The sequence below is a fragment of the Equus quagga genome, chromosome 7 (assembly GCF_021613505.1).
Source record: "Equus quagga isolate Etosha38 chromosome 7, UCLA_HA_Equagga_1.0, whole genome shotgun sequence".
Classification (NCBI taxonomy): Eukaryota; Metazoa; Chordata; class Mammalia; order Perissodactyla; family Equidae; genus Equus; species Equus quagga.
In genome coordinates, this window is record NC_060273.1 from 124,093,270 (window position 1) to 124,119,237 (window position 25,968).

General features: G+C 38.3%; 1 protein-coding gene across 2 annotated transcripts in view; it reads left to right on the forward strand.

The window, feature by feature from the left end:
• Positions 1 to 25,968, forward strand: part of EDIL3 (EGF like repeats and discoidin domains 3) — a 407,727-nt gene that overhangs the window by 190,011 nt on the left and 191,748 nt on the right. For both annotated transcript variants that reach the window (XM_046668389.1, XM_046668390.1), the window contains one exon: positions 15,351 to 15,479. In XM_046668389.1, coding sequence (XP_046524345.1) covers positions 15,351 to 15,479 — 129 coding nt within the window. The remainder of the gene's footprint in view (positions 1 to 15,350; positions 15,480 to 25,968) is intronic.

Sequence of the window (25,968 nt, forward strand, 5' to 3'; positions counted from 1 at the left end):
ATCTTCCATTAGAATTCAACCTATCTTGCCTATCAGAGTACCAGAGTGTCTTATAAATGGTATAAGGCATCATTTAGCCGCTTCTTTGGAAATTGCTAAGTCTGTACATTTACAACTGATTCATTTTAGCACCGAATAAACAATCATAAATCTTTTTACTTCATTGTTTGTGACCTACTTTAATTAGGCTCATACATTTTTTTAAAAGGCTTTTTGCAGGAAAAATCACACTAAAAGCTGCGTTATATTGACCAAGTGGCAGCCACACATTCTGTCACTTCTAGTAAATTATTGGTTACTCTGAAAATTGTTTATACTTGATACACTGATCTTAAAGAATGACCTACTATATTTAAATTTCAGACCTAGTATATTTAAATAGCGTGTTGGCAACAACTTCTCTGATTAATTATTTAAGGTATTTAGTGATGAAAGCCTTCTCTGCTGTGTATAATTTCTCGGTACTATATATTTCACCTAACAGAAATTGTGTTGGAAATAAGAAAGGGTAGCAGGCAGAGATAACCTGGGGCGTTTTGTACTGAAGATGTGAATCTCAGCTTTTTTGTCCATCCAGATGGTGACATCTTGGTCATTTTAATCAGCATACTTTATTTGGATCATGAAAATACTATAAATATTAAATCACAGTGCAGTCAAACCTGGATTATTGCTGCTTCATTTAATGACTATATGACCATAGTCTATATAGTATTAAGTACAGCATCAAAGTCCAGAGACAGTGATAGTAAACTGTAATATTTAATTTTATTTTTTTTTAATCAAGCAAAAGAGGGCTTAAATGTCTAACAACTTTTGTGAAGGAATCCTTGCCGTTTTATGAGCTATAGCCAGTTTTCAACAAAATTCACCACAAAATTGTCAGCAGGAATGATTTCTTTTACAGGGAATAGAGTGATTACCGTAGCTCCCTCTAAAAATTACCCATCTATATTCATGTGATTAATGTAACATGGAATTTACAAATTTAAATGCATAATGCTGGAAAAGTAGAAATAAAGATTTTTATAGTAATGCAAATCTGTGCTGCATACATTTAGTACTTTCTCTCATGAGTTAGAAAGTGAATTGTGTTTAATAGCTCAACATTTTTAATTGGGTTTGCAATGATAATAAATTGTTATACACATTTTTAAGTGGATTTCCAGAGTTCTCAAATATTTAACTGCCTGCTACATTTTCATGCCTACGTGCAGACAAGTACTTTATGTAAAGTGTGATGTCATTATTTTTAAATGGCTTTTCATTTTTTCCACCCACGCATTGCTTATCCCTATGGGCAGATCTTGGTAGATGTTTTCTCTTCCTGATGGGAAAGCAGTTTAAACTGAGTTCTCTAGTAGAATAATCTTACCAGTTTTAGGTGTGTAGTCAAACAAAAGGACATCTAAGGTTAATGAAATGATGGTACAACGTTGAGAGCGGCACCAGAGAGACAGATCTTGGAAAAACAAAGTCAGCCAAAAGACTTTAGGTAAATCTGAAGCCATATGTATTTTATCAAAATGTGCTTTTTCTGTCTTTCTTTTTTGCATTTTCATATCACCCTTTCCATTCTCTATGTTTTTCATTTTCCTTTCTGGATTATAAAGGAATTGAGATTGCTGAAAAATTTGTTACTCCTATAGGTCGAATAAGCCTTCTTTTATAAGCAAAAAGCATTGGCTATTTCTTCAACTTGGCTTTTCCTTTAGCTATATGAAAGTGACTCCCTAGACAACCAAAAAACCAACCAGAATGCCCTTTGGTATAAAATAATGTCGCTTAAAGGAGAACATCTCCCTAACATACGTTGCCAGTATATTCAATCCGTGAAGCTGTGAACACTTCTCATCCATCTGGCAAGTACTTGTTGTGTGCTAGCAGGTATATAAAACACAGAGTGGGTTATGAAAGAAATATAAAACAGAAATCTTGTGTTTCTGGGACCTTAAAATCTATTCAGAATGATAAAATCCATACATGTTAAACAGTTCATTAATCATGCAAAACAATATGTTAATTACCACAACCATTTAACTCTCCTGATAATTTTTTTCCTACCTTTCTGGCTGCTGCTTTCTCTGGACCATTGCATTTCCTATCTGTCCATTAAATGATGGCATTTCTTGAGTCTTGGTCCTGGATTCTCCATATTATCTCTGGGATTTCTATAGGTGACTACATCCATACCCATTAATTTCCACCTATACCCAGGGCACTAGCATTTATATGTCCAGGCCACACTCTCTTCTGCCTTCTTCGTACCTCCTCTTGAATAACAGATCCAAAAACTGACTCATGATCTTCGCTTCCAATCTGCACCTTCTTCCAGTATTTCTGTCTTAAGGAATGGTACCAAAATTCATCCACTGAGATGTGAAATCTAGGAACACAGTAGGCATTCTTGACCCTTCTCTCGCAAATCTGTCTATTTCTCTCCCTATCTAACAGCCCGCAACTCTAATCCAGGCTTCCTATCATGCTTTACCTGGAATAGAGTGACAACTCTACCTTCATCTATGCTGATCCTTTCCAAAGGATTGTCCATAGAGTGCATACAACTATCTTTAAAATTGGAATATCAGTTCTATTGGCCTATTGCTTAAATGTCTCAATGTATCCCATAAAGTCTTTTTTTTTTTTTTTTTGCACATGGCCTTTGACAGCCTGTCTTATCTGGTCCCTGTATATCTCTGTCGTTGCTTGTCTACTCCTGCTATGCTGGCCTTCTTGAAGACCCTTTTCTTGCTCTGCTTCTCCTTCCATATACCCAGGAGTGGAAAACTCATCTCCTTCTTGGCTTTATCTCTTAGATTGTTTTAGCTCCTAGCTTATGTGTCACTTCCTCAGGAGACCTCCTATTAATAGGGTCTTAGGATACAATATATCTTTCCTTCATGACTCATTAAATAATTACTTTTTTATGTGATTATTTGGTTGGTGTCAGTCCTTCCACTTGACTGAAGTTACATGACAGCAGAAAGAGTATCCGTTTTGCTCACTGTTATAACCCCACTACTTAGCACTTTGTCTGGAACACAAAAGGAACTTTAAAGATGAACCAAATGATTATGTGAATGAATGGATAATTGAATGAATGAATGAAACAATGACTGTAACAGAGTAATAAAAAAATTGTTGAAGAGAATAAGAATAAATGATAGGGAAGAGTTAATGGAGGATATTAAACTTGGGATAGTCTTGGAAGGAAAGGGAGGTTTGGAAGAGAGTGGGGTGAATAAAGGCTTTCTGAGCTCGGAAGCCATAGGAGCTGAGTTCTAGGAAGAGAAATTATCTTCTTTAGGTGACAGGATGGTAACTTACCCAGGTGAAGCATTTTGGTTCATTTTTGTGAACAGTAGAGGTAACTGACTGTACAAGATTAGTCCAAATTTATGGATAATAATTCCATGTAGGATACCGTCCCAGTAGTACAGTTTATCAGGTACCTCATTACGTCTGCATTCAGGGGATTAAAATGTTTCATGATTTTGCCCTTATTAAGTGTTTATATGGCAAAAACTGATTTCTCAGAATAGGACACTTCAACTGATCTTTAAAAAAACAAGACAAAGTATTTTGACCAGTCAGTGACCACTTGGTGTTATTCTGGAGAATTATTTGGAAAAGCTTGATATTAATGGCTATAACCATAAGTGCTTTCAATTCAGATTGAGATGGTGAAGCCCCTCACATATTTTCTTAGTTTTAAAATTCTTCCTTATATAAACAAACTTAGGGACAAAGAGAATAAATTAGTGGTTACCGAGGGAAGGGGGGTGGAGGGTGGGCACAAGGGGTGAAGGGGCATACTTATATGGTGTATGACAAACAATAATGTACAACTGAAATCTCACTATGTTATAAGCTACTGTGACCACAAAAGAAAACAACAACAACCAAACAAGCAAACAAAAAAGTAAAAGATAACTTCTTACATAAATTAACTTAGTAAGTATAAAAAAATTCTTCCTTAGTTTTCCGATATAAATTGGTACGAGCATAATGGGATAGTAGAAACTGGTGATATTACCCAGCTTCCTTATGAGACCCCCATCTTCTATTTGACAATAGATTCAATACGATTGAAAATGAAAATTGAAAAGAAGTTAATTATTGCTGTTTGCATCTAAGTCTCAGTTTGTGTTGGTGACCTTTGCTGTGTTTGGGCAAGCATCCCCTAAGCTTTCATCCAGTGATTAAGAAGCATTCATTATGTACTCTGTTTGACGTGGTCATTACTTAATGCTCACTTAACAAAATTCTACAAGACCAAATTATCACAGTGGGTGAGGGAACAGATGGCCAGCTGGCCAGAATCCATCCCTGCTTTGTTTTATGCATTCTCAAGTCTGCCACAAAGCAGCCACATGCAAGACCTGAGGAGGCAATCCAAACAGTGACTCGCCTGTCCAGCTGTGCTTCCAGTGTTCTCAGATGTGAAGTCTGGGTCGGCACCCTTCCCATCTGAGAGCAGCTGGCACATCTCCTACAGGGAGCTTGTGGCCATGATCAAGATGGCAGTCACAGAGGGCAGAGTCCAAAAGTAAAAATAGAACTCCTTTCCCCCACCTTCTGTCACTGCCTTCAAAATCAAAACCACTATTGTAGATTTCAAGAGAAAGACCTCCAGTTTCATGGAAAGAGTGCACCTATTTTTAACACCTATTTGTAATTATAAGATTATTCACAATCTGATATTTTACAAATTGCCACAGAGTTCAAGAAAGAAAATTGGACTTGGCCCTATGCTTAAAATTCGGTTGTTGAAACCTGCTAAGTGTGGGTGAGAAACGGCTACAGATGAAAATGCATCCAGTCTTTAAACTTTCACTTTTTGTTATAGACTATGATTAGTCATTTGGACTGTATGCTGGTATTCCTAAAATTAATAACATTTTCAGTCAATCATCATAGATTTATGTTTTCTTAATAGCTTCACAACAGTAGGGAGTGAGCATTGTTAAAGTATCTAGCACTTTGTCAGGGTCTATGGGAGTACAAAAAATATAAGGAGTAGGGGTTCCTGTACATGAGTTTATAATCTCATCAGGGAGACAAAAGAGACTCATGAAATAATTAGAGAAGGAAGCAGCGTACAGTGAGCTGCTAACTATGCAGTACAGGCAGCAAGTTCAGGAGAAGCCTGGAAAAGGTGAAGAGCTGTCAGAGAGAGATTGATGAGGAACATGGAGGCTTTGTAGCTGCTTAGAGATACTGTGTGAAACAGTGTGATTGCCTGATGCTTCTGAAACTTGAGCTCAGCTCTTTGCTTATAATAATACACGTAGAGAACATTGGTCTCTGCTCGGTCTTTAATCCATACCCTGTCCTATTGACGTGTAGAAGAGTAAACAAACCATGGTAGCTAATGGCAAATTTGAATGATATCTTACCACTTTGCACCACATGCTGATGCATCTTCTTAAGCTTGAATTGTGTTTTGCAAAGCGTGGGATGTGAGTTCTGACAGATGCACTTCTCAAACAAGCCATTTGCAGAGTTCTGTTTGAAAACAGCTCCCTGATTAAAGAGGGCTTTTTTAGGAACTAGAGAGGAATTGTTATAATTTCATAGAAGTAACTTGAGCTGGTTTTCTACAATTACTAGAAACAGAAAGAGATTTTTTTTTTCTTAGGTTGATCAAAAATTATTGAATGTCAGTTTTATCAGTTAGCTTAGATTGCATTTATGGATTCTGAGGTTTCACAGGATTTTTCACAGGGAAATCATTATTCTTATTCTAGTGGCCACATGAAAAAATAAAAATGTGACCTTGATTATCATGATGATTTATACTTTTGATGTTGATGTTTCTCTTAGATTTTTGGGAGTACGTATCCCATTGACCCAAGATTTCAAGGGGCACTTGGACCTTATATCGCTAACTTCAACAATAGTAATTACTTAATTTAGTGCAGCATTCATTGATTTAGAGAAGGCCTCTATATACTATCTTTAGTGTTCACAGGCATAAAATGTCAGATTTGGTTTCCTTTATCTTAGAAAGTAAACCAAGGGGCACCATTGTCTTCTGTCTTGAGTTCACTGCATATTGTTCTGTTATCAACAACATCACACAATCAACAAGTCAGCAAATATTATTGGTTAGCTAAAAGATGCCCTAAAAGAGACAGCATGTTTTGGAGGATTAAAAAAAATGTGTATGCATGGTGACTACAGAATAATGAGACAGAGTTCTCTTTGGTAATAAAACATTCTGAGCTGAGAATTTCCGTTATGCAAGTGGTGGTTCAGAGGCTTGTTCTGGCAGCAGCGTGCAAGACGAGTGGACTGGGGAGAGAATGTGAGATTGTGTTCCATAATAACATGTAGCTAAAGCAATAGCTATCACTTTGTAAAATGATAATTCCTTTGGCTATATTTTGTTATCTTTTTAAAGTGTTGATAATGCTTAATGAGATATTTATTGGGAAAAGAGGACACATCAACTACTGTGACAAAAATGATTACATAAGGGATATACAAAATTAAAAGAGGTAAAAATATGATGTCAAAGACATAAAACGTGGGGAGGGGTATGTAAAAATGTAGGGCTTTTAGAATGTGTTTGAACTTAAGGGATCATCAACTTAATATAGACTGCTATATAACAACAGAAGTTGTTATGTATGACATAGCTTGTTATATATAACATAGGTTCTGATATATGAACCACATGGTCACCACAAACCAAAAACTGATAATAAATACAAAAAGAATAAAAAGAAAAGAATCCAAACAGAGCACTAAAGAAAGCCATCAAAACACAAGGGAAGAGAGCAAGAGAAGAAGAAACTACAACAACATCTAGAAAACAAGTAACAAAATGGCAATAAGTACATACCTAACAATAATTACTTTAACTATAAATGGACTAAATGCTCCAAAAGACGTAGCATGGCTGAATGTTTATAGAAATAATACATATAAAAACTTTCTCAGAATGCTGGCTGACTACATGAAAAACATACTGCCATTGTCAAGCCCAATGCTAAACCAAAATTTGAAGCAGATAAGGATCAACCCCAAGAAATCTTCCTTCTTTCTTTGATACTTCCTTCTATCTTGCCAGATCCTCCTTGATGCCACCTAAGAATTCATTTCTGCGCTTCTCCTAGGCACTGCTCCCAATTTAAACTGCTCTCTTGATCTCTTTCTTGAACCCTCAGAATTTGTCTACTACTCTCTGTGATGATAGCCAAACTTAGCTTTAACTAGGGTGTTTATCGTTGATTAATATGAGTGCTTCACCAGCCAACTCTCACAATAAATGAGGGCTCTGGTTTCCTTAATCAACTCCATTGCTCTAAGAAAACAACTGCTTGGGGAATACTTGTGGTTTGAATAATGCCTGTCCAAAATTCATGTCTACCAGGAGCCTCAGAATGTGACCTTGTTTGGAAATAGGATCTATATTGGTTTGCTAGGGCTGCCATAACAAAATACCACGGCCTGGATGACTGAAACAACAGAAATTTCTTTCCTCACGGTTCTGGAAGCTTGAAGAGCAAGATCTAGGTGTTGGCAAGTTTGGCTTCTCCTGAGGCCTCTCTCCTTGGGCTGTACATGGCCACCTTCTTGCTGTCCTCACATGGCCTTTCTTCTCTGTGTACACATCACTGGCGTCTCTTTTATGTGTTCAAATTTCCTCTTCTTATAAGGGAAATTATATTGGATTAGAGCCCAGCTATATGGCCTCATTCAACCTTACTTACCTCTTTAAAAGCCCTATCTCCCAATACAGTTGCATTCTGAGGTCCTGGAGGTTAGGGCCTTAACATGAGTTTTGGGGGAACACAATTCACCCCATCACAGGGGCTTTGCGGATATAAATAGTTAAGGATCTTGGGATGAAATCATCCTGGAGTTAGGGTGGGCCCTAAATCCAATGACTGCTGTCTTTGTAAGAAGAGAGAACTCAGAGAAACACAGGGAAGAAGGCATGTGAGGATGGAGGCAGACATTGGAGTTATGCTGTTACAAACCAAGGATGCCAGGAGCCACCAGAAGCTGGGAGAAACAAGGAAGCATTTTTCCCTGGAGCCTTCAGAGGGAGTGTGGCACTGCCGACACCTTGATTTCAGAGTCAAAGCCTACGGAACCATGAGAGAATAAATTCCTGTTGTTCAAAGCCACCAAGTTTGTGTTAATTTGTTACAGCAGCCCTGGCAAACTAATATGGGGACTCCGAAACATCTCTCTAGCCACCAAGCATCTCAGCGCCTTCCTATAGACAATTGTATATAAAGAGAGTCCCGTGTTAATTCTTCAGGAGAGAGTTTATCAGTAGGAATTTAAAAAAAATCTCTGTTTAGCTCCAGATTTCAAGTTTCATAATCTATTCAAATATTTATACCTTGAAAGAACAATATATTTAATTTGTTGATTCTCCCCCAAAATGGAATGTTTTAGATTTACTTATAGTTTACCTCTTGTATGTGTACAAGATACCCATAGACAATTTTTCTCCTCAAATGGCTAAATTTGCACTTTACGTTTAAAAGTGAGAAGGAAGAGCAGAGATAAGTAGGAAGGGGAGGAGCAGAAACAAGCAGTGTAAAAATGGTTTGAAATCTTCAATCGTGTGAACGTTCCCTGAATAATTCCTTCTTTTTCAACTAGTTTTAAAATAGAGTGGCAATGGCTCAAAACGGCAACTGCCAAAATGTTCAAACCGTATTACATGTAAAAGCCACACTATACTAAGAGAATTTTAATGTGTTTTTCAGACCAGAGTTTGGAGTGAACTTTTGGGTCATAACTGTTCCTATTTCATTGTACTGCTAGAACAACGTGTGAAACTATGCTTTTGCACTTGCCTTATTGGCATTTCCCTATTACCTAACCTAAAATGTACACTCACTGTTAATATCTAACTGCCAATGTTTTGGGGGCATGATTTGTAAAATTGACCAAGTCTATGTACACATTTTCACAGGAAAGTGGTAACCTATTTACTTCCTAATAATCTGCTTAGACAGTATAAGGAATTCACGATTTGGAACATAGTCTCTAAATGTGTGAAAAGCTAACCATCTTACACATACAGAAATGCCTTCAACTCTACCCTTGGAATTGTGAGGAGGCAGATGCAGAAAAGTAGCAAACCGTATGAATCTAATGCTTTTGTGAGCAATTAATCTTGTTGACATACTTATATGAGCTTGCATAAAAACGCCTGGAAAGCATGCTGGTGAATTCAGTTCTTCATTAATATCGATCGTATGCTGTCCCCATTGTGTTGGGAGCTACTTAAAGATTACCTACAAAAGTATTCCAGCATTATCAATTTTAAAACTCCCTGAAGCCTCTTGTATCTTGAAAGTCTGCTTATACTTTCATATTAAGAGTGATATTATCAAGTGTTGTTGTCTAATCAGATAGTTTGGACTTTTATGAATACTAATCAGAGCTGAAGCTCGTAATCACCACTCTGTATCCTTCTTTGTATACCTGTGAACATTAAAGATGCAGACTTTTGAAGGGGAAAGGGACTGAGATTGCTCTTGTCTGTCTTCTTTTTCTTTTTCTTTTCTTTTTCTCTAAATGGTGGAGAAATACTCATTGTTTGCAAATTTTGCTGTGCTATTAAATTGTGTTCAAAGCTATGTATAAGATTTATATATATGTATATAAACTAGTTTATATGTATATATTTTTAATATATGTAAATACATAGTAAATTATATATATGTAAATTGCATGTTACAGGAAAGATGTGACATACCCTAAATATACCAAAGTTTAGGCAGCAAAAGTTAAGAACATGGTCATATTACAAACGTTAGTTAACATGATGTTGTTAAGGAACTTCTAGAATTAAATTTGCAGATACCATTACATAAACAAAAAAGTATATTAATACTGAGCATGGTATATTTGCAGTAAAAGGGTACCTATTAAAATTACCTTAAAAAAATGAGGCGCATAAACTGGATAACTAAGTATTTTCTTGTGCTGTGTGCTTACTCTTCCAGCTGCTGACAATTTTAATTCCATTCAAAGCATTTATCACAAATTACTAGCAAAGTGCTCAGCACGTAATAGGTACCTAATGAACAAATATTATTTAACCTGAAATTAGAAAAAACAAAACAAAACCTCTGTGTCCAGCAAGGTCAGGGTCAGTGTCTTTCTTTTCCTCACAGTATAAGCAACAATATATGCTATAGGTGATGCTCATTATTTATCAGTGTGTCAAGACCTTAAAACAATACTTACTTTCGGTATCAAAATAAAGAAGATTATTGGATGGAGGGAAAACACAAAAACAAACAGGAGTTTCCTAGGATCTCTGATTCGCATATGATTAGCCCACTTATCACTTGGAGAAAGAAACCTGGAAACTGTCGATAAATATTTTAATTTTTGCTATTTAACATCAAACCCAAAAACTTTTGTCTACCAAGCAGATTTGTGAGTTGAGACCTTAGGCTACATGTATTATGCTTTCTTCCTTTATGTACTAACTTATATTCTGATTATTTTATCTTGCTAATGCTTTAAGTGAATGTCTTTATTTACACAGGAACTGTTAAATTAGGAGACCAAAACACTGTTAATGAGATTATACAATCTTACTGCTTTTATTATATATTTGCCAAAGAATTAAGGCACATGTAATGTTATGCAAAAAGTGTACATTCTAATGATTTGTTGTTGACAGTTTTAATACCATTGTAGATGTAATACTCTTGAAGCTTAAACCATATTAGAGACAGAAAATATTGGAAGCTAATTATAAATTTAAAGAATTTGAACTTTGAAAGGTATAGAAAACCTGGAGAAAGTATCCTAATTAATTACCGAGTGAAAAGCCAAAAGATATTGCTGTCTTATAAACCTAAACTTGAATGGGGTTTAGGCAAAAGATGTAATGGCTGTCACTCATTAACTACCATATCCTTGTTTATTCAAAATGTATCAAACACCTACTGTGTGCTAACCATGACTCTTCCCACAGAGAACTCATGGTCTAGTGGGGAAAAGCGACATGTGACTGATCAACACTCTGTCAGGAATACTCTCAAAGAGTATGTACAAGGCATATAGCATTAGTCTCATGGTATAATTATTAGGGACAAAAAAAAACAAGAACCTGTATATTGAGTGGGGTCAGTTTTTTTCTTATCTTCACAGTACAAGCAACAGTATATGCAAACAAAGTATATTATTACACAATAATATTGAGGAAATAGTCATGTTTGACAGTGGATTTCAAACATAGCTGAAATGGAGTACTGTTAGCATAGCAGAGCCTGTCTACGTTCATAATATCTAATACACCCTGCCCCATTTGCTGAAAGTACTCTGAAATATTTCCATTTAGGAAGGCTTTGGAGCCCTGTATTATTTATAGGAATGTGCTGAGTGAATTCATGTTGATTCTGTTTGCATCTGTTGAGAATCACGTATTAATGTGCAGATCTTCAACATGGCAGGAAGTGTGGCTTAATGGAAAGGCGTAGATTTGTAGTCAGGCAGAGTGTGTTAAAATCTTGGCCTTTCCCGTTGGACATTACTTGACCTCTCTGAGCAAACCTGTTTTCTTGCCTCTAAAACAGACATATTCTTACGGAGCCTTCTACAGAATACTATGTATACTCATGTTGCTTAGCATGTAAGGCCCTTGAGAAAGGTGAAATCCTGCCCCCACTTGCTTTACCTCAGCCTCACCTTTTAAAGGAGTTTCTTGGAGGAGGAAAAATCACAGCAGCCTCAGCTTCTGTAACAGGTAATCTTTTTCTGAAACCCCCATGTCAGCTGAGGTCATGATGTCCGTTGGGGTGTTAATAAAATGAGCTCCAACCCTCCAACTCACATCTTTTGGGAATCCCAGAAGCTGCACCAAGATAGCTGGACAGGCTTCACCTACATCCTCAGGAAATACCCAGAGTGTCTAGGACTTTCAATACTTCTGTCAACTCTGTCTTCGGGTTCCTGTACCCAGTGGATTCTTGAATCCTTTGGGCATTACGTGCTGCCACACTTCTTGCCTCCTGCCAGGATGAGCCTCATGATTAGCACAGCCCTTTCCCCGGATTTCCCCAAACACCACGCACAGGTCTGTGTGTCCAGCAGACTTGAGTGCAGATCTGGATCCTCCAGCAGAGACAGTTCACATCGCAGCTGTGCAAACAACTTCAACCTGAATTCCAGACACCACAATTTCTTCCTAGCTACCTTTCTTCACATATTCCAGCCTCACAGCACACTGCGTGACCCCCTTCTCTGCCTGAAGTCTACTTCCAGCTTTGCTTTCGGGGTCTCCTGTCCCGGGTTTCTCCCATCCATTCCTAAGTTCTTTCCTTTATTATGCAGAGTCACTAACTCATCCTCAGCTTCTAGCCAAGTTCTGCTTTTCCAAAGATGTGGTTGGCTTGAGTAAAAACAGTCATCCATTCCAGGCTCGTATCCGCCCCTCGTTCTTCAAAGTGACTTCCATCGACCACCCTCCTCAGAATCACGGCTTTAACTGCTCCCGAGAACTGGCAAAGGCCTTGCTATTTCAGTCTTTTTTTTTTTTTTTTTTTTAATCCTTCCTTCACCCAACTCCATATGGGGAAGGGGACAAGGAAAAGATTTGTGTGCTTTCTGATAGAAATTACATCACTCTCTTGAGGAGGCAGGAATAGCTTAATCATTTTTGGTTTTAATAATTTTTCTTCCTAGATACAATTCCTTAAACTCAATTTTCCTCATATTAAGTGGGTTTTTTGGAGCAATCACTGAGTTCTTATTAAGCTTTCTTTCCTCATCTGTGAAATTAAAAGACTGGATTAGGTGATCTCCAAGACTCCTTATTTGTTTAAAATTTTATAGTTTTTTGACTATATTTATTTGTGTTTATTTTTTCCTTTGCAGTTATGCACATGGCTATCAGTTATCAGTTAATAAAATCTGTCATGTTTTTTATTATTTTGAAATGAACTGATGAGTCAAAACTCTAACATCACTTTTATTTCATTCTCCCCTTCTCAATTAGTTGATTCTCTGCGGAGTGTAGATTTTAGAATCACACATTCTTAGTTTGAGACCTAAAGGCATCACTCATAAATGTTCCTTTGAGAAATATTAGCTAATCTTTCTGACTTTCAGTTTTAAAAAAATCTAAACAAGAATGGTAATGACAGCTTCCTCATCCAGTTGCTGTGAGGAATAAATGAGATTATTTCTGTGAAAAAAGTTTGTAAATTATAAGGCACCATCAAATGTTAATTAGTTTGAGAGGAAAGAAGAAGTAGAAACTGAGAAAGGAGAAGAGAGAGAGGTTCTGGAGCATGATGTGCATCTCTTAGTGATGGGAGGAAATGATTCACATTGCCACAAAACTGATCATTGGTATTTCATCTTCTTCCTGTCTCACACAATGGCAACGTACCACCTCAAGGGCAGGTGTTGGTTAGTGTAATTGACGAGTACTGCAGAGCACAAAGAAATAGATGCATGGTTTTTAATTGGTATGGAGCTATCTGGAGAAAAATCGCAGATACATTGATTTATTTTCCCTTCCTCAAAGTCAGCCCTATCAACAAGTGAAGATCCAGACGCTGTAGAATTGCCACATTGTTTCCTTTTTCATGCATATCCTTATTAGGTTCTACAACCGTTGAATTTCACAAAATTTTAAACTGGAAGAAACTGAGTGTCAAAGGCAGCTGCTGGAGGAAAGAATAGAATGATAAAGTCTTGCTTCAAAGCAAGACAACATTGCCCAACCCCTAAGTACTTCCTGTTGTTGACATTCTATCGCACTGCTCAAAGTGACAATAGTGAATTTCCTTTTCTCTCCATAAGTCTTTATATGGCTTTGACTATGCCTGAGCAGCCTATTCACTATTGCACCCTTCTAATAGCCTTGCCTGTTGGAGCTCCAACCAGTTGCCTCAAGTTATCACTATTCTTGGGACCAAGCCTTTGTCTTCCCTTTAGTCTTTGCTGAAACCACTTGCTCTTTTTCTTGGCTAATCTTCCTCCAGGACTCTGGCATTCACATCTTCCTACATAGTCAGATGCTTAGTTTAATAACTCTTGCGTTCCTTTTCTAGTATGTACATCTTAATTATCTCTTCAGTGACTTTTCTTTCACTTATAAATATGTTCTAGTCTCTCCAATTTAAAAAAAAAACAAAATTAGAGAATACTATATTTTTTCCTTGATCTTTCTTCATCTCCCAGGGAGAGCTTTTTCTTCCTTCAACTGGTCTCTTCCCTTCTTCACAACCCATAGTCTGGATTTTGCCCTGAATCAGTTAGCATCCTCCAAGATGCCAACTATAAGACAGAATTAGAGGTGCAAAAGATTTATTGGGGAGATGTCTGTGATGGACAAGGAGAGAGGGAGCAAGAGTAAGTAGGGTGAGCTCTCAGACTGTAGCACAAGCCTGTCACCTCTGAAGGGAGGAAAGGAAGGAAGATTGCATAGAAAAAGCCTCAGACTGCCATGCCATTTGAGAAAGTCTCAGTCATACCAAAGGGACACCCCATAGTAAAGAATGTGAATTAGAGGAATCCCGAGTCAGGCAGGACTGGCCCAGCTCTACACCCCATCAGTGCTAGCCACTGGTTCTCTCCAAGGGGGTCAAGTACCACACTTCTTTTGGCCCTCCCAGGTCCCAGTCACTCTGCTGAAGTTACTTTCTCAAAGCTTAAAAACGACTATGAGTCCCTCGTCTTTATATTTGCAACTTTTGGTGAGCTACTTCTCATAGATTGGCAAACCTTGTGATTCTCCAGAAACATGTCCCACCAAAAACTCACAAATAGTCTATACAAGTGTTGCAGCCAGCTCTCCACTTCACTTGGCCTATGTGGTTATAGTCATTGGCAAGTTTATGCTACTTTCACCAGCGGGGAACAAAAGCTCTTCAGTGTTTATAACTCCAGAAATTGCCGTTCAGCAGTCCTTTTTAAACATACAAAAGATATTTTACAATTTGCAAACGAAATAACAATATTTTACTTAGTGCTAATATTTTTTGAGTGCTTAGTATATAGCAGACACTGTTCTGGGTATTTTATATGTATTTTATGTTTATATTTTATGAATTCTTTTCATCTGTATCATCACCCTTTGAGGTTGATTCTATTAGTATTGACCCTTAAGAGAAGGTAAGACTGAGGCACAGAGAGGTTAAAGAAATCCTCCAAGGCCACATGGCCCAAAAGTGGTGAAACCAGGATTCAAAGCCAGGCCATTGGTCTCCAGAGTCCACACAACTACTACATTTCCTGCACCACTAATACCCGGAACACTTTTTTCTATAAAATTAATTGCAAAACATTGACCTAATGTCTACTTTAAAGCATATGCATCATGCAGCAATATTTTTTCTGTCTTTCAGGTCCCTGCACTCCTAATCCATGCCATAATGGAGGAACCTGTGAAATAAGTGAAGCATACCGAGGGGACACATTCATAGGCTATGTGTGTAAATGTCCCCGAGGATTTAATGGGATCCACTGTCAGCACAGTAAGTTATCCACAGACATTGTGCTTTTATTGTTATTGATTGGAAAGTGTGCAAGTCATTATCATTGTTGTTTGTAGTAGAATGATAGAATCTTCGGGCAGCAAAGAGCCCTGACAGTTGGCTAACGCTGCTTCTCTCCCGCTGAATACACCACGTCCCCCACTGAGGACCGCCAGACTGTGTTTCAACCCTCCCAGTGGCATGGGGGGCTAGTCGTCTTCTGTTAGCACTTTTCATGATTGTTCAGCCAAATCAACCAAAGTATGGCTTTTTATGATAAACTGACGTCTGTCTCTTTCTTTCATGCTTGTCCTGCAGCTACATTCTTGAAACTTCCCAGGTATTATTCTGTTGATTATGTTCAGGGATGATACCCAGAACAGAAAAGGAAACTGCCCGCCTTGCCCTGTCTATGAATCAGTTTCCTCCTTCTTACATGTTGGCATTTTTAGGGTGAAAAAGTTCAATAACTGTATTATCTAAACTTCTCTCTTTTATTCCCATTCTTATTTATCCTATGAAGTTAAACAAAATATGTCCACTTGTGATGATTTTTTCTTAGAGATTTGGCTCAACATAAATGCCAAAGGGGTGGTGTGGGCCCTTAACTGCTATAGGGTTCAGCAAGACTGGAGGCCAAGGTGGACTATGAGCTGTCAGGGAAGGAAGGCTTTTAGAGAGGCTGCCACGTGTAAGCTGAGTCTTGAAGGAGGGACTAGATATTCATCAGAGGGAGGGGAACAGGGGAACGGCACTTGTAGGATGAGTCGGGAATATATGAGCTCTGAAGGCTGGAGTGATGATTAAGACCACGGTGTTAGGAATGAGTAAGGCAAGTCTGGTTGTGTCACCCAGAGCCAAATTTCCAACCACCAGCAAAAAATTTAGGGTGCCTCCTAGCTCTGAGACTTTGGGGGCATTTCTTTCTGGAGACTTCCATGGCCAGGAGTTTGTGAAATTTCTGTAGAAGCCTGTTATAGCCCTGAGGCACTTAAACTGCTTGTAGTTGTCTCTAAGAGCTCAGATCACCAACAACGCACTGAAAGGCTACTGATTTTTCTCAGGCTGGGTCCTGAGTTGACAAGGCTGATTCTCCTTTATTGTAGCATCACAGTTCAGCCTGCCCCGTGAACACCTCAAAACATCCACAGAAAGAGAAAGATGGGAGCCCAGAATCTTAGCTGCCTTGACAGTAACTTAATCCTATGAAGAGAAGAGTACTGACCTTACTTATTTACAAATTTTGTGATGTGGTGTCAGAGCAGTGCCCAGAGGGAGAAAGTCTGGCCGCCCCACCTGAGCCCCTCAATTCAGAGCCTCCTGCGTACAGTGCACACATTTGCAGAGGGATCCCCCTTTGAAAAGAGAACAGAATTTTCATAATGGGATGGTGTCCAATGTTCAGAGGCAGGGATGGCACCCAAGGTCAGGTCATCCTAACCTTATCTTTTCTATGCTGTGGGGCTCCAGGAGGGAGAGGATGAAAGAGTGCGATGCAGATTCTTACTGTTAGAAATCCTTAGAAGCACAGTATTTAGAAGGCTTGTGTAGACCCTAATGTCACTTAAATATCTCATATTTATTACTCTCCCACCCAGCCAACTGCTGATGTCAGGGTGAAATTGCGGCTGGTCCTTAAACCAGAGGCTGAGAAACTCTAAATCTAAGTTCTAACTAATAATGTCTGGACAATGGCACAACATTCTTTTCACATTTCTGGGCCTTCATCTTGTGAAGAAAAGCTTAGTTTCAGTTATCTTTAACAGCCTAGAAGTCCCATTGAAGACATCAAGTCATCATTTCTTTGTCCCAATAGAAGTGAGGTTGCTGTGGACAGGTGGTACTGGGGAAGCGTCCACCTGCTTCTCACTCCCACACACACAGTTGTCTGTGAATTCTTTCAAGAGAACCATCAAGTTTGGAGAAATAGAACAAATCATTTTTGTTCCCATTCTTTACAGGGAAACATCTAAGTCTTTTCTCTCATACCTTATACCATATTCAAATCAGCTCTTTAATCCACATAATCGTCTTGAATTTCAAGGCTTATTTTGAAATGTAAAGAAACCTTGTCCTTTCCGGTATCCGATCCCCCGCAAGACCTTAAATCTGTGCTAGGAATTGCAGTGGGAAGCCCAAGGCTGAGAGAGTCCCTTTAAAACTGGGATTTTGTGGTCTGAACAAACTGGCCCCTATTCCCTGAAGTGCATCATTATTAGAAGCAACAGGGAATGGAGGGGAAAGGCCTGCGTTTGGAACCAGAGACCTGGATTTGAGACCTGACCTTTACAGTTGTTGGATAAACGACCTTGGGCCAGTCACTTGACCTTTCTGTGATTGAAGACATGTAAATGGAGGAATTGAATTAAAAATAGATGATCTTTGGTTCATTCAAGCTAGGAGAGTATTAAATGGGTAGCTTGCTAGTAAGCAAAGGTTATCAAGCCTTCCTCTTTATAGATGAAATTGAAAAGGATTATATACATGAAAGTAGATTTAGAAGTGCTGGGAGCCCTGAGAACTTTTCCAGGTAGGAGAAACAAACAAGCAGCTATTTAACCCCTTGTAAGAACAGCTGGGTGTTTGGGTTTATTTTTCCCAGTGGTAATAGTTTTATGGCCCAAATTTGCTCTAGAACCTTGCTACTCTAAGTGTGTTCATGCAGCAGCATCACCTGGAAGCTTGTTAGAAATGCAGATCATGAGGCACCACCTCAAACCAGCTAAATCAGAATCTGAATTTTAGAATGATCCCCGGTTGACTCCTACACATATTGAAGTTTGAGAAATGCTGCACAAGGCTTTCAGTAGCTAAAAGTAACTATCTCATAGATTAAGGTAGCAACTTCTGGATTCAGTTATGTAACAACACACAATATGGACAGAATATTTATTATAGATTTTGCAAATCATGACTATATTGAAAATCAAGGAAAATCAGACATATACCAATATAATATGAACATTTCCCTTGGGAAAGGAATGGAAAAAAAATTCTTCAGACATTCATATGGGTGGGATTATTAATTTAGTTCTATTTGACAGAATGTGAATAAAATATCTTTTGGAATATAGCTAAATAGTTAAACAATTCTAAATTACATGATACAGAGTGGCATACGTAGTTAATAGGTTTAGTTTAACAACTAAATGTTAAATGTTTGTGAATATGTTACAAATTAGAAAAAAATGTTTCCAGTGTCAGCATTAAATATTACCTACTTCTGCTTTTTCTTTTGTAGGAAGATTGGCCCTGAGCTAACATCTGTGCCAATCTTTCTCTATTTTATGTGGGGTGCTGCCACAGCATGGCTTGATGAGCGGTGCCAGGTCTGTACCCGGATCCCGGCCTGCGAACCCCAGGCCGCCAAAGTGGAGCACATGAACGTAACCACTAAGCCACTGGGCCAGCCCCTAAATATGCTTTTTTTAATTCATAGATCTTAGTTTGTAGAACAGTTTTAGGTTTACAGAAGAATTAGGCGTAGAGTACAGAGAGTTCCCATATATTCCCCCTCCTGCATAGTTTCCCCTATTATTAACATCTTTCACTAATATGGTATATTTGTATAATTGATGAACCAGTATTAACACATCATTATTAACTAATGGTCATAGTTTATATTAGGGTTCACTATTTGCATTGAAAAGTTCTGTGGCTTTTGAAAAATGCATAATATCATGCTTCTATCACAGCCTCAGACCGAATAGTTTCACTGATCTAAATATCTTCTGTGTTCTGCCTATTCATCCCTTCCTCCCTCCCTCAAACCCTGGCAACCACTGATTTTTCTACTGTCTCTATAATTTTGCCTTTTCCAGAATGTCGTGTAGTTGGAATCCTCCAGTATGTAGCTGGAATCATATAGTATGTAGACTTTTCAGACTGATTTCTTTTACTTTGCAATATACATTTAAGGTTCCTCCAAATCTTTTTGTAACTTGATAGCTCTTTTTTATAACTGTTGAGTAATATTCCATTTTATGGATTTCCCACAGTTTGTTTATGCATTCATCTATTGAAGAACATCTTGGTTGCTCCATTTTTGGCTATTATGAATAAAGCTACTATAAACATTCATGTGCAGGTTTTTGTGTGGATATACGTTTTCAACTTATTTGAGTAAATACCTAGGAGAGCAATTGCTGGATCTTGACAAGAGTACGTTCAGTTTTGTAAGAAACTGCCAAATTCCCTCCCACAGTGGCTGTAACATTTTGCATACTTACCAGCCATGAATGAGAGTTCCTATTGTTACATATCCTCGTGAGCACTTGATATTGGCAGTGTTTTCGATTTTAGCTAGTACCTATGCTCTTTCATAATGAAAATAGCATGAGGTTATAACTTTATAAGACTAATAATGATTAGTATTGGTTGTTGTATAGAATTACCAAATTATGCATGTTCTTAAAATGCTGTACAATAATGTGAAATATATATACACACACGCATATATATATATTCCCATAAGGGTATATGTATGTGCGTGTGTGTAAATTATAAGATGTAAATTATAAGATGAATTGAACACCAAAATTGTCTAGAGGTGAGACTTTTGAAAAGCATTTTTAAGCAGTTTTCTGCTGGGAGCTGCATTTTTGTGTAGCTAGAAGTAATCGTATTTTATTTGTTGCCTAGTAACAAATCTAATGCCTTAGGGAAGGGCTATTTCTTCTCTCCCAGAACTCTTTGCCCATCTTACCACTGAAGGCATTCTATGCATTCTTCCCTAGCTGTGCACAGCTCCACAACCTTTGGTTGCTTTTAAGAACAAATTGTCTTGGTTCCTATTCTTTGAGGAAGGAGAGCTGATCTCGGTGCCCACTAAGCCCTGAAAGAAGAGGACTGGTTTAAAAAAGTGGCCTATGTTATCAGGTTAGCTCAAGATAATATGCTCTCTAGTCCCTTCTTCCACTGAGAAAGTTGGGCAGAAAAACACAGAATCTAGAACTTTCTTTATGCTAACTATTGTAAACCAATTTAGTCTTATTGTGCTATTGATTAATGGATTCATACATTCAACAAATATTTATTGATAAGGACTGAGTCATTTTACTTTTATAACTTACATATTTCACTTATCCTGAGTTAGCCAATGATATTTGCTGTTTTGACAATCACTGTTAATTGGATAAATTACGTAATTGGCAATTAGGTGTTTTCTCTGGTACGTGGTGCTTGTTAAAGATACAGAATCTCATCCCACCTCAGTCCTACTGAATCAGAATCTTTAGTCAGCACCCCTGATATAGTTAAAAGCATTCATATGGTGTTTAGGCACACCAAGCTTGAGGACTACTGGTGTAAAGAATGACCTTTAATTTCCAAATTATGCTTGGAGAAGCATGCTGTTAGGAGAAGAATTCTGGATTAGACCTGGGTGTTTGATGCAGTTTTCTCTTGCTCAACTGATGAAGGGTCAGTTAGCATGTAATGGTTCTATGCTTTGGCTTTCTCATCTGATAATTCAATTCAGTTCAGTTCAATCCAACAAACACTTAGAACTTCACACTGTGTTATGTGCTAGAAATAACAGGTCTGTAAAATTTGGGATTAATAATCCTTTGTCCTGTTTCCTTAGATAGGACATTTGTTAGGATCAGATGAGAGGTTTCAGAACATACTTTACATATTTTAAATGATTGAATATGCCTGATGAATTAATATTTTTAAATATAATGGGGATTCCTCTTGGTCTCTAATTTTTCCCTTCCTTTAAAAACATCTTAATTATAATTTTTTAGAAAAAAAAATTTGAGTGGTTGGGCAGAGAGAAACCCAATTTGGAGATTTATGCTTTTCTATAAGAGTTCCTCTCTTAGCATCCTTAATTCTAACAGGTAATTATTATTTTTTTAAATAACTCTTTCTAATTTTAGCTAGACGGCATCTTTATTTTAGCTTTCCCACTAGAGTATCAATTTGTCCTAATAAAGTATTTACTTCAAAACTGTATGGAAACTTTACCTGGAGTTATTACTGACACCTGCAAACTATATAACTACACTGGCTAAATAAAGACCTTTGAAGAAATGTCCAAAATACAGTTGTCTGCAACCTCGCAAGGTCTTCTGACTGTGGATTGAGATTTCATAATTTCCTGTTCACTGATGACTTTGCAGGTCAACGTTAGCTACCTTAACACTGTAAGCCAAAGGTCGTCAAACTTAGTGTTCATATAAATCATCTGAGAGTACAGATAAATATTCAGATTCCTCTTGCTCATCCCTAGAGATTCCAATTTAATAGATTTAATTTTGGACCCAGGTCTGACTATCAACAAGTACCCTAGTGAAACTGACACAGATGATTCTAGAACACTGGTTCCCAGCCTTGGCTGCACATTAGAATCACCTGGGGACCTATGAAAAATACTGATGCCTGGCTTTTCCCCCAGAGAGTCTGATTTAATTGGTCTTGGGTATGGTCTAGGCATTAGGAGTTATAAAACCTCCCCAGATGATTCCAGTGTGCAGCCAAGGCTGGGAATCAATGATCTAGAGCCATGCTATGAGGAATCACTATGCTTTCAAGAAACTGAGCAAAGAAATACTCAGAGAAACCAAGCTTAGAATACACAAATATAATTCCATACAAAAGGTATAATCATGCAGCCCTATTGAATATTGTCATTCAACCTTTGCTTAATATAATGGAAATCATCTTACAGCAAGAACCCTTAACTGATTGAAAGAATCAGGCCAGAGGAAGATGTTAGCTTACTATTCTTAAAATATGTTATCCCTTAATCTATCTGCAGTAGTCAGAGTTCCAAGGCATTTTTATTTTCTTGCTTTCATCCTTTGCAGGAACCTCAGAGAGAGCACTGTCCTGCAGATATATGTAATGGATATTTACACAGAGACACAGTCAAATATAGACACAGTTTGTGACTTTTGCAATGAAATACTCAGATATGCACAAACTCAAAATATTTGAAAATTGCTACTTTAAATAACAAACATTCCTTTGTTCCTGTTACTGCTAAGGGGCTGGCTATGCTTTCCTCTGCTGGTGGCCACACAGGCAAATGAAACTGCACGTGGTCTGAGCGACTATCAGGACAAGTTGAGCCATTTTAATGACTTTGGGTCCTCCTGTGTTCCTTGGAGCTGTAAGGCCATGTGGCTTTTCCCAGAGCCTCACATGTGCCTTTATGAACACAGTTTACTCAGCCTTCCTGTCCCAACTTCTCTTTCTTTCTTTCTTTTTTTTATTTATTGAGATCTAAGTGACATATAACCTTATATAGTTTCAGGTATACAACACAAATTTTCTTTTCTCGTGATGAGAACTTTTAAGATCTGCTCTCTTAGCAATTTTCAAATATATAATACAGTATTATTAAATTTGTAGTCACCATGCTCTACATAACATCCCCAGGACTTATTTATCTTATAACTGGAAGTTTGAACCTTTTGACCCTATTCATCGATTTTGCCTCCCTCCCACCACCTGCCTCTGGCAACCACCAACTATTCTCTGTATCTGTGTTTGTTTTTGTTGTTGTTGGTTTAGATTTCATATATAAGTGAGTTCGTATTATATTTGTTTTTCTCTATCCAACTTATTTCACTTAGCATACTGTCCTAAAGGTCCATCCATGTTGTCATGAATGGCAGTATATTTAAAAACCTACAGTTTTTCTCTCCTGTCTGTCTCCTTCACTACTCATACTTCACTTCTGACATTTCTGGTCACCAGATGAGTGGAGGTTTTCCCCACACCAAGAAATTCTCCAAGACACCGGCTGGATGTTCTACAATTTAACTCAATTCTGACTGTCTACCTAGAGATAGTGTGAGTTCCCACAGGTTAAGGGCTCAGTCCCACAAGACTGCCCCCACCCCACCTCAGATGCCAATCAAAAGTAGTGGGTTCCCAGGCTACCCACAGCTTCTGTTCGATTTGGCTACAAATAGGAGATTCTCACCACCTCCTCCGCAGATTCCATTATTTTGCTAGAGCAACTCACAAAACTCAGGAAGACGTTTATGTTTACCAGTTTATTAAAGGATGTGATAAAAGATACAGATGAACGGCCAGACGAAGAGCTACACAGGGTGAGGTCTGGGAAGATCCCGAGCGCAGGAGCTTCTGTTCCTATGGAATTGGGGTGCATCACCTTCCCAGTGTGGATGTGTTCACCAACCTGGAAACTCTCTGAACCCCATACTATTGAGATTTTTATGGAGGCTTCATCCTGTAGGCATGATCCACCACTAACTCCATTTTCAGCTCTTCTTTCTTCTCAAGAGAATGGGAGGCAGGGCTGAAAATTCCAAGTTTCTAGCCGTGACTTGGTCTTTCTGGTGACCAGCCCTCATCCAGGATCTATCCAGGAGGCCACCCAGAGTTGCCTCATTAGAACAAAAGACACTCCTGTCACCCAGGAAATAACAAGGGTGTCAGGAACTGAGGTCAAAGACCAAATATTAGACCAAAGGTGCTCCTAGTGCTCTTATCACTTAGGAAATTACAAGTGTTTCAGGAACTCTGTGCCAGGAACCAGGGTCAGAGACCAACACATATTTTCTAACAGGCAGCATTTCATTATTTCTTATGGCTGAGAAATATTCCATTGTAAATGTGTAGCACATTTTCTTTATCCATTCATCCATTGATGGACACTTAGGTTGTTTCCATGCTTAACTGCCTTTTCATTCAGGGCCTATATTGACTCTTCAGGCAGGTTTGGGGACAGGCGCCATAGCCACACCTCTCTTTTTCTCATCTCTACCATCTTCCCGGGGAGCCTTTTTGCAGACTCATTTTGCCTGAATCAGTTATAAAAGCAATAGCATCTGTGCATTTAGGAATGCATCTCCACAAGGCTCTGAAGCCTACTCACCCAACAGATATATGTTTACTCCCTACTCCGTGCCAAACACTGTTCTGGACATTGGGATACAGCACTGAAGCAAAATATCCAAGTCCGTGGTGTCATAAGACTTCCATTCTAAGGGAGAAAAGGATAAGAAAAATATGGCATGCGTTTACCATAGGGCTCAGCAATTGCACTTTCGGGTATTTATCCCAGAGAAATAAAAACTTAAGTTTACACAAAAGTCTGTATGTCGGTGTTCATAGAAACTTTATTGCTAAGAGGCAAAAACTAGAATTGGCCCAGATGTCCTCCAACAGGTGAATGGTTAAACAAATAGTGGTACATACATTCCACGGAACCTTACTGCTCAGCAATGGAAAGGAAGGAACTGTTGATAAATACAACTTAGATGAATCTCTAGGAAGTTAAGCTGAGTGAAAAAGGCCCAATGCCAGGAGGATACATACAGGATGATTCCAATTATATAATATTTTTGAAATGACAAAATTTGATAAATGGAGGGCAGATTTCCAAGCATTAGGGAGGAGGCAGAGGGAGGTGAGGATGGTTATAAAAGGACAACATGAGACATCCTGTGGGCTTGGAACTGTTCAGTATATTGCCCAGGATGACAGATACACAAACCTACAGATGTGATAAAATCATATAGAATTACTTACATACACATAAATGAGTGCAAGTAAAACTGGAGAAATCTGAATAAGATTAATGTATTATAGCAATGTCAATATTTTAGTTGTGCTTTTATATTACAGTTTTGCAGAATGTTAACCATTGAGGGTAACTGTGCAAATTATACATGGGATTTCTTTGCATTATTTTTTACAAATACATGTAAATCTCCAATTGTCTTAATAAAAATTTCAATTAAAAAAGATAAAATAGGGGCGAGCCTGGTGGCCTAGCAGTTAAGTTTGCTCTCTCTGCTTCGGTGGCCTGGGGTTCACTGGTTGGGATCCTGGCGCAGACCTAAGCGCCCCTTATCAAGCCATGCTGTAGAGGCATCCCACATATAAAATAGGAGAAGATGGGCACAGATGTTAGCTCAGGGCAAATCTTCCTCAGCAAAAAGAGGAGGATTGGTGGTGGATGTTAGCTCAGGGCTTATCCTCCTCAAAAAAATTTTAAAAGATAGGGGCTGGCCCTTTGGCCGAGTAGTTAAGTTCATGTCCTCCATTTTGTTGGCCCTTGGTTTCACTGGTTCTTGTCTTGGGCATGGACCTAGCACTGCTGATCAAGCCGTGCTGAGGTGGCGTCCCACATAGCACAGCTAGAAGTACCTACAACTAGAATATACTACTATGTACTGGGGGGCTTGGAAGAGAAGGGAAAAAGAAAGATTGGCAACAGATGACAGATGTTAGCTCGGGTGCCAACCTTTAAAAAAGAAAAGATAGCATGGGAATTTATAATATACAGTAGTATAGTAGTAGTATACAATATCAACTTATAATATGTATCATAAAGATAGGGACTAAGGAGCAGAGATGTTTGAGCGGTATTTTAGAGCATGGCTAGATGAGTTTTCTCCCACCAAGTGACATTTGAGCGGAACTGTGGATGAAGTCAGGGGGCCAGCACAGAAGACCAGAGGAAGTAGCCAGTGCTAGAGCTGCAAGAGGGATGTGTGCTTGGAGC